Here is a 12817-nt window from a genome sequence, read left to right on the forward strand (position 1 = left end):
TCAGACCTGGATTATGTAACAGAAGTCATGGAATAAGTTGTTTTCAGAAGGGTGGAGTTAAAAATAAATAGAATCTACGAATTCCAACATTTTACTCTTAAAATGGATGAGGTGACAGGGTGTTAATTAAACTGAACTGAAAGTCCTGGGTAACTGTCTGCATCCAGGGAGGGAAGATGGTCCGATGGTTTCAAGCAAAAGTCAGGCTGAGCTCCAAGCGAGTTACAGTTGTAATATTCCAAGCCACCAGGACTGATGTGTGTCATTCTGAGTAAACATCTTGCCAGCAGTAATCTCCAAAAAGAATAGCGTTCTGATGCTGTACACTCCAGATATCACTGGATATATATCAAAATAGCCCATCACGCAGTACGGCATTTACACTCTTGTCCTTACTGTCAATACTTTCTGATAACAACATCAAAACATTTGGCTATTTAATTCCACGTCAAACTAACAATGTAATAGAATTACTGTGACCGTAGGCAGCAGTTTGCACAGGACCGCAGAAAGAGTTTCTTTTCTAACCTGTTTACTATTTTTCAATTTTCCCATGGTTCTTTCTCCTCTTGAAAGAAACTGCTAGAACTGTACTGGATTTATGCTGAAATGCAAGAAGTAGCTGTTTTCTTTCTTTTGTTGTGTGAAAACTGTCATCTAATTCCTCTTTTTTGTTCAGGTTTTGTAGAGTTACAAACATCTCAGTGAGAATTAATACTTTATATTGCTGCAACAGGCTGAAGTATAGGGCAAAGGCCTGCATGAGATATAAAGTGTAACCGAGTATTTTATAGAGGTTTTTTTTAATTCATTTATAAAAAGATCACAACTGCAACATGATTTCTTTTTTACTAATTTGTTTCCTAAAAGCCTAGAAAAATGGGCACAGAAGTGGGTGAAAAGAACTGCTTTGTTCCAGTTCTTTCATTGCCAGCTTGGCCTATTTTTATTGATTCTAGTGGGAGTTACTGATATATTCAGTGGAAGAATAAATTCCTCTCTCTCAAATTGATTTGTGGTGGGGGCAATGATCAAATAATTTATTCTTTTAGGGGAACACCCTCCCACTTTTCATGATGTTGTGAGGTTTATTTAATAATGATACAGGAGTCTGAGAATGCGAAGTGCTGTAAATTGGAAAGTAAACTGCTTTTTTGCAAAGTAAAATAGTAACAAAGACAAAGTAAAAACTGATCATGATTCTGCAAGTGTCTGAAGAGCTTTACCCTAAACTTGAGGGGGTAGGGGAGTGGTCCTGCTGATCTGTTCCTACTATCCTATAGCCATTAGCATGTGTCAATTCACTTACTGTTGCTGATAAATCTGAGGGGACATCATGACTTTGGTTGAAGCCCATAAAAACGTCCGGTTCGCACTGCGCACGTAGGATAATGAGGCAGTGCCTGACTTGTGTTGTGGGTTTTTTTGCAGTCTTCCCTGCTGGCATTTTGCAACCCCCTTTCTTCAGTGCATCCCAGCCCAAATCTCTGAATTACGGTGGCATAGGCATGGTCATCGGTCACGAAATCACACATGGTTTTGATGACAATGGTAAGGCACTGAGTTTCTAGTTACAAAATCTACCACGCACAGAATGTTTTACATGCTTTAGTGCTTAATCATTCCAGGGGGCAGATAAAATGAAGTTTCCATATGTAAGACCAAATCTGGATTTCTGAGGCTTTATAGTATTGTTCCCCATGATGATTCCCAAAAGCTCTATGCAAAGAATCCCACAGACACTCCTGTAGCTGCTAGGCTACAGCAACAGCCCAGGATGTGGGCCTGCGGCACACAAGGGCTTTTAATATAGTTGCTGGTCACTTGCTTTTACCAAAGGCTACATCAAAACCCATCATAAAATACACATAATTGTGAACAGGGTGTGTCACTAGGCTGGCATAGGTGTGAACCCAAGGGTCTAGCTATCAGACCTGCTGCCCAGCCACATCGTTCATTTCTAGACCCGCACTATGGTCAGTCCAGCATTGAGTCACAGCCATACCAGGCTTCCCAAGAGAGCCTTAATCCCATCTTTGGATTCAGTCTGAATTAGTTTGTTTTCCTTCTCTGCTGAAATACAGCCCTCTTGGGGGGAGGGGAGGGGAAGCATCATCTGTACGACTGCCTCATTACAGCGATTTTTTTGCATGAGTGATTATATTTACTTGCTACCCCTCCTACTGCATCAAAATTTTCCTGTATACGTAATTCTGTTAATATACCATTACAGGCAGAAATTTTAATGAGAATGGAGACCTCGTAGACTGGTGGACTGAAGAATCAGCACGCAATTTTAAGGAGCTATCCCAGTGTATGGTGTACCAGTATGGAAACTTTTCATGGGACCTAGCAGGTGGACAGCAGGTATGTCATACTTATTTGTAACTACCAATGTTATTTTTAATGGGGAAGCACAAAATCTTACGTCCTAAACATGCAAACCCTTATTCACATGAATGCTGTCTTGGCTTATGGCCAACACTGTCACCCCTACACCAAAAAAGAAAGGCGGGGGGGTGGAGACAGATTCTTAAAAATAGTGGTAAAAACTCCACACATACACTGACTGTTCTGAAAGAGGCAGGATTTATGTTCTGAGTAAGCGGCAGTCCTAGAAGCCTTTTTGGGCCCTCAAAGGCTGTTTTTTAGTTCCACAAAGGAACAGAAAAAAAAACTTTGGAAGTTTGAACCTCATTTCCTCAAATCTTGATGCACAAATAATATATAACCCCATCAAAACAAATCCTGCCTGCTGCTTTCCTTCACTCAAAAGTTTCTTGCTCCTTCCCCAAGACAAACATCTAGATTACAGAGCAAAAAGGTCTGAGAAGAATCAGGGTACAGCAGGAGAGGAAAAGATGATAGCAGATTTAGGGGAGGCAGGCAATCTAAATGTGACTGCATTTATAGCATTCTGCACAGTTAAAATTATTAGGCATTCAGTGTAGTGTCTGTGTCTGGAAGCCCTAATTTCACAAGAAGAATTAGCAGGATCAGGTCTGTTCTGTGTCCCAACAAGATCAATATTCCATTAATTCACAAAAACAGGTGACGGTGATATTATAACTACTCATACTGAACAGACAACCAGTCCTGTTCCTATTAACTGCAAGCTGCAAAACTGCCACTGGAAGGAGACAGCCCTGTATAAGTAACACAGCACTTCATAGCATGTCATTTCAGGGATGACCAAATGCTCTGTTAAGGCACCTGCACTGTCCCTAGTACACAACCCAGCTTTAATCATCTAGAGACAGTTTAACCATCTTCACACTGCTTCCTCCCTGCTGCCATAGGGATTTTACTGTCCCGGGCTGGCAGTGCACATACTTCAGAGCTACAGATAGCAAATTTCAACCACAGTTACTAGCTGAGCTGCCATCATTCTGTCAGCGAAGGTACATACTGCACCAGTGCAGTTTTCAGTTCACAGTCCTGCACCTTCCACATGGCAAGTGACATGACAAGTGAGTGTCAGTCCCAGACCACTGCTGCACAGTAAAGAAAGGAAAGCAGTTTACTACAGGAGCACTCAGTTGCGTTGCATTGTGGAAGACTGCTTACTTTTAACATCCACCTTGTTTATTTTGGACTTCACTGGATAACCACATGCGGCATTGAACTGTGCTTGTTCTGTAAGCAACAAAATTTCTCTTGGATGGAACCTCCTAGAGTTAAGTGGTGAACGAGAAGACACTTACAAGAAGCTTTTTCTCTGTACAAGAAGCTAGTTCTATGACCACCACTGTCTGGTTTTCTTAGAAGCTGACAATATATTCCATCATACAGAACAGGGAAAAGATAAAACTTCCAGCCCTGAGGTCTTCCTAATCTGTGTGTTAAACTGTTGGGACTCACAGAGGGACCACCGAACATAGAGAATAGTATTTCAACATATTTTTCTGCCATTTTTCACACATTAAATTCAATCTAATGATGATTCTAAGTTTTGCAGCTTCGAATATCATAGCCCAATATCTTGGGCTAAAGGTTGAAAATACAATTTTTTAAAATAAAATTACAGATTCTTCATTACAAAGCTTCGTAATTTTTAGTGATACTTCACTGACTTATGAATACTATACCAGCTAAATAAATATCTTCTATGCATCTTGCTACCAAAGAGCTACCTAACTTGCCTAATATACAGGAAAATACTGACTTTCTAGCAGATTTGCTGATGTCTGTCAACTGATAATTTCAACTATTTGGAGTCTGGATTTTTATTTGTTTCATAGACTATACAGACAGATACTGCCCACTTCCTCTAATTGGAACTGTAGTAAGAAGCTGAGGGTTAAAGACATGGAGAAAATAGGAAGAATGAATGAACAATGACTAAGCATCAGAAAATCTGGGTAAAAGAGATATGAGAGCCTTGAAAGCCTGTAGGGGAAGGAGGATTAGCGAAAACAATAGCATCCGCATGGATTTTGAGACATGGGAGGCAAAGACTTTCAGAGATGTTAACATAATCTTCTGCTAAAACTTCAGATTTTAAGGGAATTCTCGCCTTTAAAAAAAAACGCACAAAGTTTGGCATTACAGGTCCTGGATAAGCTCTTCTTTTCAGAAAACTATACTTTTCCTTTTTTACAGCTGAGTGGAATCAACACACTAGGAGAAAACATTGCTGATAATGGGGGTATTAGACAAGCGTATAAGGTAAGAAGTATCTATTTTTGTATTTTAGCTGAAACCATCACAGATTAAGAAAATTAATTTCAGAGCCTTTGAAGAAGCAGTATTATTTTTGTGTTAGGGAAGGGCCATACCTACTGCATCATCGAGGCATGGTTTAGAACTACTGACCAGCTGTTGTATTTCTTTCATCCTGTTAGTTATTTCAGGATACATATTATCTGTTCTTAGTGCACTCTTTTTCAGCTCACTTCTTTCTATTTTTTTTTCCTTTTGTGAATAGGGAATTTGTAGAATGAAAACATTTAATGAATCACACTTGGACCATCACCTAACTAAACTGATGATACTGAGCAGCTGTCTGCCTCTGGCTATCTGTCTTCACCAGCTTTTTTATGCCAGGAAGGAGGGACAGAATGACTTTCCTCTAAGCTCTATCCATAAACAGTCTCTGCCTACATGGAACATTCACTGTTCAAAATACTGTTCAAAATATCATCTTGTACAAGTGACTTGGGTCCCCTGTCCAGGTATCCAAAGATGTCAGTGACATCTGGACTCCTTGCGCTAAGCCTTCATGGGAGCTTGTATGCTTTTTGGCTTTCCTTCCATTCTCTTCCTGAAATAGATACTTAGCCCCTTAGATTGGCCAACTTTGAGACTGAAAGTAAAAGAAACAGAGGTCTTCTCTTCGTGAATGCAGGTTGAGAGGTGAGAAGCAAGTCAGCTTCTCTGTGACCTTGTCTTGTTACTTGCAAATCTGATGGTTGCAGGCCTTAATAACATGATCCTCCCTCTTTTTCCCTGAACACCTTGCTCCATGGCAAAACATTCAACATTTGACAAATGGAGAGCTGTCATTCCGCAACAAAGAGCCCGCTGGGATGCGTGGGCCGACTCAGCTTCTCAAAGTTACCATCACAGCTTCTGCAAACAAAGCCATCAGCAACACTTACTTCACTAGAAATATACATGTTTGAGGGCAAATACAATTAGTGAGAGTTTAAAGAATGATTTGGAAGCCTAAAAGAAGCGTCAGTATGGCATATTAGATTAGTCTGACCTTCAATTACTGGAACATTTGTGCATTTAAAAAAAAACCCAGTACAAACCCACGAAAGGGCATACTCTTTCTGAAAGGTATGGGAGTAGCCAAAGAAAAATGAGAAGGTCAGAAGTATTACAAAAAAAGAATTAGATATTCATAATTATTATGACATCACATAAATAGTAAAAAAAGGTCCAAAAGGAATCTTGAGAGGTCATCTAGTCCACCCCCCCTCCTAGCAGGTAGAATCAACCATTTCTGTATCATTCAAGCACACCATAAGAGAAGTTCTGCTACCTCCTTGCTGCAGTTCGAGTGCCATCATGTCTTTGCTTTCAACAGGGGAAACAGAGAGCGATCTGCTCCTTTCTTTTCTGCGACCTTTTACGTATTTGAAGACTGTTACATACTTGAAGGCCCAGACTTCTCTTCTTTAGACTAAACAAACCCAATTCTTTCAGTCTTTTCTCATAGGTCATGTTTGCTAGACCTCTGCTCATTCTTGCTGCTTTCTTCTGGGCTCTCTCCAGTTGGTCCACATCTTTCCTGAAGTGCAGTGCCCAAAACTGGACAGAGTGCTCCAGCTGAGACCTGGCCAGTGCCAAGCAGAGTAGAAAAGATTACTCCGCAGGAGACACAGCTGCTGCGGGTGAATCTTTATACAGACAGCTCTGAACCCCAATGATTTGGAGGCTGGTTTAGCACAGAGCTTGCTGATGCCTCACTGCACCTACCCCTCAGTTGATGTCAGAGAATCTCACAGTCATTTCCATTACAGAACATATTCTACTTTTTTAACACCCAACCATCTTGCTTCATGCAGTCATTAATTAACCCTGTGAAAGGATTTGCTAGGTAAATATGTAACAGTCCAATGGAATTTAATACATTAATTATTACAAAGCTTGCTGAAGAATACTACTAACTCTCTGTAGCAACTGTATTTCAGAACACAACTGTCCTCCTTTGCGTTCTTAATTTCTTCCCCTGCAAAAAGGTGCACAGTTATGCAAAGATCTTGTTATCTTGTACCCATCTTACCAAAATTAATCCATTAGCCTTGGCTTCTTTTAGCTACAATATATTGCCTTCTTTAAGCCTGTTTCTCTTACCATTTATTCCAGTGTAAGTTGGGCAGCTTCACTAAACCTGTTGTAAAATACTACTGGAAAGCCCATTCAATGAGAAAACTGTCTTGATTCAGTCAGGCCACTGGTATCACAGTACTAAGAAATGGCCCTGTCTTTTTCTGCTTAAAGGTGGCATGTGGTAAGATGGATGGCCAAGGTAGTCCATGATTAATTACGTCAAAGAACCCATGTTCCTCCTTGTCATCATTTCGACTGTCTGGGCTGGAAGTTGTAACGTTTCTACTCAATTCATTCTACAGGCCTATGAAAACTTTGTGAAAAAGCATGGAAAAGAAAAACTTCTTCCTGGTCTTGAAATGAACCATAAGCAGCTGTTTTTTCTGAACTTCGCACAGGTATTCTATACCTTTTTTTTTTTTTAAACAAAATACACATTTTTTCCTCTATGTTCTAACGTATTTTGTAATTTATTCTCACAACATTAAGTATTTCATAGTGAAATGACAGCAGGTCTCTTCCTGGACAATCTTATTGCTAACAAGTGCTCTTCTTTGTTACATCTGTAGGTATGGTGTGGAACATACAGACCAGAATATGCTGTGAACTCCATCAAAACTGATGTGCACAGCCCAGGGAAATTCAGGTCAGCATGTATAATAATCTTCAGTGCAGTTCCTAGGTGCAACACAGCTTTTAACTATAGAATTTAAAGAACTCCACACAAAAGCCTAGGTTGCACTTACCAGGGTAGATTTGAGCATATACATATATATAGGCATAGCACGCTGAAGATGGTTAAGAAAGACAGACTGTCCCTCTAGACCTCCCAGCCCTGGCTTGCCTCTGTGCCGACAGAAACAGGCACAGTCCTTCCCAGGAAGCTCCACAGGCAGAATGAGGCTGTGGGGGAGTTGTCCTCATCCTTGAGATGATACAACTTAATTCTGTCCACACTACTGAGAAGCTTTGAACAGTCATCATCCCACGACACAAGCACCATCACTTGGCTGTTACCAGATGTGCCTGATTGTTACAGCAGAGTCCCATTGACTATGTCTGGAATCCAGTGCTCTACTGGAAGTCCCCTGGCTCCCGCAATAGCTCCTGATAGGGTTCTCATAAAGACCAAAGGCTATGGATGGACTTCTGAACTCCACTAAAGTCACAGGTAAAATCTCCAGTTAATCTGTGGAGTGCAAGGATTTTACTCTTCCAAGCATGGAGAGGAATTAATCTTCTTTTAAACAGTAATACTGACATGAGAGAGAAATGACCTTCTGTCGGTAGCCTCTGCTGTCATTGGAATGAGGAATGCCTTTGCCATCTAGAGCTAGAAAGACATTCTGCTGTTCCAACAGAGTGGACTGGCCTGTCTTCACTGTTAACAGCATTACTTGCAATGCCTGCAGCCCAGAACTGGTTATCCCAGGTGTTACACAAGGTCACTATTTGTTCTCTTTTGCAAGAGTAACAGAAGTGAGTTTTAGGTGGAAGATCACTGCCCCTCAATCAGTAACAAACCTGTATGCTGTGGTGAAATAAGCAAATTTGTATTTTCTGCCTTGTGTCCTCAGTCAGCCTTCTCAAGAACAGGTGGGCTTGAATTCAGTAGAGTCATGCAGGAAACTTGGTTGTTCAGAGTGGAAGTCTTTGGGCCACACTAGGATCTTTTGTTTTGAACTGAAGTCAGAGCAACCTATTCATCAGTAGCGTAGCAATGTTTTTGCTCTAATAAATCTGTTTGGGCAAATGCTATGAGATCAAGTAGCAATGTAGACATCACAACATCTCTGTTAGCTTTGAAAGGCTGTGTCATCTCCAGGATTCACATACACAATGGCCGATTTCTCTCCTGATACAATTCAGTACATTAATCCCAGTATCTTTCTTTCAACGGCTTTTCACCAAAGCATTATTTTGTTTATCCCACATACTCAAATATTTAGTGAAAGCAGTGACTGTTCTTTCAATTGCTACTTGACTGGCATTTCACTGTGGGTGGTTTTTACACTATCTGCAGATCTCTCCCGGAGGCAGTTTATGCATCCAGTCCTACAATCAGCAATTTGGTCGCAATGCTAATGAGGCTCTGCAGCAGTTCTTCGGAACTGTGCCTCCTCTTTGCATATCTAATTTGTATGAGTCACGAGTCCTTTGCAGTTCACTAGTTCAGCACCTTTGTGTAATTGTATTTGTGTATATCTTGGATATATTACATCATGTATTGTGCTGGTTTTACATCAGTATGAAAAGCTATATAAACTTTATATGGAATTACACAAGTATTAATGAGAAACCATACTAACGTTTTAGAATGTGAAGTAATTTTCAGGATGAGGCCACCCTAAGAGCTCTCAAATACAAAGCATTTCAGTACACAGGACATACCCACAAAATTACTGCCTAATGACGTAGTATTAAAATGTCACAATGGCTCCCAATGTGCCTTTTTTTTTTATTTGGGGGGTGGGGTTTGTTGTTGTTTGTTTGTTTTAACACCTGCTACACTGACAGCAGGCTATTTCTCCTTACAGGTAGGACAGGAAGCTCTTCATAAAAATTGTTAATTGCATAGTACAATTTTAGTTTATGGGCTAACAACTCTGAGTACTGGACAGGTAGAGTCTTTTGTCCACTAGAAAAGTAAGTTAACAGAAAGATGCCTTAGATCAGGTAATTGTCAAAGGCAGGCGAAAGGGAATCTGTGTCGGAGCATTAACATGCAAAATTAAAACATAGCAAGTACAATAGCAGATACAGGTCAAGCCCTGCTTATGTACCAAATCCCTGTAGTTCTGGGGATATTAGTGAATGAAGCAGGATTTTATCCCACTGCTGTTTTATCTGTTTGTTAATAACAAATATAAGTAGAGTTTTATAACACCCAAAATACTTTTTCTCTGTTTCTGACAAAATCCCATTTTAGAAGTTCTAGTCCTTAAGAGCAATGAAGCACTGCTAGATCACTTAAATGCATGACTCTTTTTGTAATCATTTCTCTGCGCTATCTCCTGCGCTGCTGCTGGCTCCTGAGACCTGTTAGCAAATAGTCTTGCTTTTGATCTTGTAGAGATGGTCAAATTGTTGCAGATGTCAGCTGCTGAACTTCACCTCAACTTCTGTGGACACTTCCTGGTTCTGTTGAATCTAATGATTAAGATTATTCACAGAATAACCACAAATCACTCAAAGAAACAGTTCTTCAAATAATTCCTGGTCCACAATCAATGTGCACCAGTATCTATATTTGACATTTGAAGCTGAAGTTGTTTTCCTGCATAGGTATGTGCATGCTATATTTCCATTCCTAAAGGAATGAGCAACTTCTAGCAGATATATTCACATATGTTCACAACTACACACATAAAAACTGCTTTAGCTGGAATATCCTCGTATTCACTTGAAAGCTGTTCTTTGTATGAATCTTTTTTCAGGAAACTCATTCACTGGAACATTTGTGGAGAATGCCCAGAGAAGCAGTATGATCTTAGTTAAAACTTGATTGGTGTAAAAACGTAAATGAACATTCACTGAAAAGTTACACTGCAGTCCTCTACCTCAGGGTCGTGTTTTCCCTTTACCAAGAAACTTGTCGGCAAAACATAGCTGAAAAAATTCTCAGTGAAAACCAATGACAAGCAATAAACCTGTTCCTAGTGAAATAAATGGAACTTTTGTGAGAGCCAGTAATGAAGAAGGGACAGGTCCTGTATTTTGGGGAGTTGCAGTAGGCACCATACAAACTGAAACGAGAAAACACAGCCACGTGAGGTGAAATGGAAGCAACAGAGTTAAGAAATATGGGCGTTTCCCACAGTATTTTGAGGTGATGCAAAAAAGAGTTACAAAATGTGCGTCTTCTTGTTTGTTTTAAACAAGCAACAATTACAAGATGTTGTTTTGTTTTAAAGGGTCATAGGATCGTTGCAAAACTCTCCAGAGTTTTCTGAAGCCTTTTCATGCACCAACACGAACTACATGGATCCTGCTAAAAAGTGCCGAGTTTGGTGACGGAACTGTAAACCTTGCATCTCAAGAAGCTTTCCAGAAAAAGAGAAATATTGAACTAATTTTGAGCAGGGGAGAAGGGAAGAAAACTGAGGGAAATATGCTAGAGTAGTCACTGTAATTCTTAGTAAACAAGCAAAAATTTAAAAAAATCACACATCAAAACATCAAATGAAGGACGAATGCCAATGCAGCAATTAGCTGCACTAGCTGATCGGCTCCTTTTCCTACCACTGAACCCTGTAAAATCTACATCACTTGACAGTGTACAGTAACATTTCACTTGTAGTTAATCCTGTTCCCCATTGGCCAGTGGCTTTTTGGATTTTTTAAAAAATGTCAAAGTATAACACATTATCTCCCACTCGTCGGTGAATACATATTTCTGATCAAGCGGAGGAAGGAAATACTAAGTAACACACAGTTTTAGACATCATAACGTGATAATGAGACAACAGCTTATATCCTAAGTGTCAGACTTTGTACCCTCTGCGGTTATAAATCTGTTCTACCAAAAGTTTTCATTTTTACTTGAAACCATTTATACAAGAGGAGTCCAAAGACCTGCTGTAATTAAGTTAAATAACTTCTCACTAATTATTCCAGTATGTATTATCTGAAGTCACTATTTACAACAGTCTATTTACTGCTTTCCAGCCAAACTAAAATCGTAGGTAATTTATTAATTTTTGAACATATAATCTGTAAGATTGTGATCGAAGACCCTTTCACAGTTTTCTAAGATTTTTCTTGCTTTCTCTAAAGTTGGTCTTTTTTAAAGTTTCTATTAATGTATAAATCATAGTTTTTATATTTAAATCTGAGCTACACTTTTGACTTGAAGTATTGTAATATATTTTATCAGTGGCTGCATAGAACTGGGAAATTTGAGTAAAGCATGGTATTAGGCAATAAGACAAAGTCTACAAAACGGAGTTCTCCAATGGAGTATACCAATATTTGAGTTTTCAGGCTGACTTACTCAGTGTTTAGGGTCTGATCCTGCACATAATTTGTACATATTCTGATTGATGTCAGTCCTCACATCAGTAAAGCTGCACAGCTGACTGCCAGGAATGGAGCTTTAAGTAAGAAGGTAAAAGGCTTTAAATCTGCAGTGATATGTATTAAACATCCTCATGCAGATTGCAAAGGAACTTACTGCTTTGTATATCAAAGCAAACAGATTTCCAAAAATAAGTACCAGATACCTCAGATGACTGCTACAATAGGTATATTTAAAAACCTATGTTCCTTTTAGCTTTCTGAGTGTCATCTGATAAAAACATTTTGATAATAAACTGAAATTGAGCCAAATGCAATGTGTGTTCTTTATATGAAATTAAAAAGTACCAAAAAAAAAAATTCTCTGCAAATAAATTTCTATACTCGCCCCGAGCACCACACTTCAACATCTGTAACAACTGACAAAAGGAGAATTCAAATCATTCTGTTCTAGTTTAAAAGCAGCTCTCAGTATGTTATTTAGTATCCAAGGAAATCGCACCAAAATTGCCTGCAGAAAACTTCCTCTTCCAAGACTTCACCCCACCAGTATGTTAAAGAGAGCAGAAAATAGATTCCTTTTCATGAATTCCCAGCTGGAAGAGTCATGCTCAATGCAAGAGCAATAGCAAAGGCATCCGGTAGCAGCCAGTACAGCTCCATCACTGCTGGAGGCACGGTGGCCGTACCGGCAGTCTCTAAGCAGCAATGGAAGGATCTTTGCTTGTGGTGCACCCCACAGATCAAGTGGCCAAAGGCCACCACCAAGCACGTTTCTACAGACCCTTCTGAAGCCACGTGATGTCCAGGGCACAGAGAGGACCTGTACGGGCCTTGCACCCGCACCATTCTTTGTCTAGGCACTACTGCCTGTAAGTCACTCCTCACCACAACGGGGAAGCAAAGAGTGAAAAACAGTAGAAGTTAGAGAAAAGCAGTAGAAAAAACCAAAAAGTTGTGTTAACAGGGTTTTTACCTCTCTGCTAGGCCCCTTCCTGTACTCCTCTCCATGTATTTGTCA

The 12817-nt window shown here is 39.8% G+C and overlaps 1 protein-coding gene across 1 annotated transcript in view; it reads left to right on the forward strand.

The window, feature by feature from the left end:
• Positions 1–10921, forward strand: part of MME (membrane metallo-endopeptidase) — a 44907-nt gene extending 33986 nt beyond the window's left edge. The window contains exons 17-22 of the mRNA XM_009577847.1: positions 1432–1551; positions 2234–2367; positions 4603–4668; positions 7083–7178; positions 7350–7426; positions 10695–10921. Coding sequence (XP_009576142.1) covers positions 1432–1551; positions 2234–2367; positions 4603–4668; positions 7083–7178; positions 7350–7426; positions 10695–10794 — 593 coding nt within the window. The 3' untranslated portion in view covers positions 10795–10921. The remainder of the gene's footprint in view (positions 1–1431; positions 1552–2233; positions 2368–4602; positions 4669–7082; positions 7179–7349; positions 7427–10694) is intronic.
• The last annotated feature ends 1896 nt before the right edge of the window (positions 10922–12817 follow it).

This window comes from Fulmarus glacialis, unplaced genomic scaffold (genome assembly GCF_000690835.1).
Source record: "Fulmarus glacialis isolate BGI_N327 unplaced genomic scaffold, ASM69083v1 scaffold10335, whole genome shotgun sequence".
Taxonomy (NCBI): Eukaryota; Metazoa; Chordata; class Aves; order Procellariiformes; family Procellariidae; genus Fulmarus; species Fulmarus glacialis.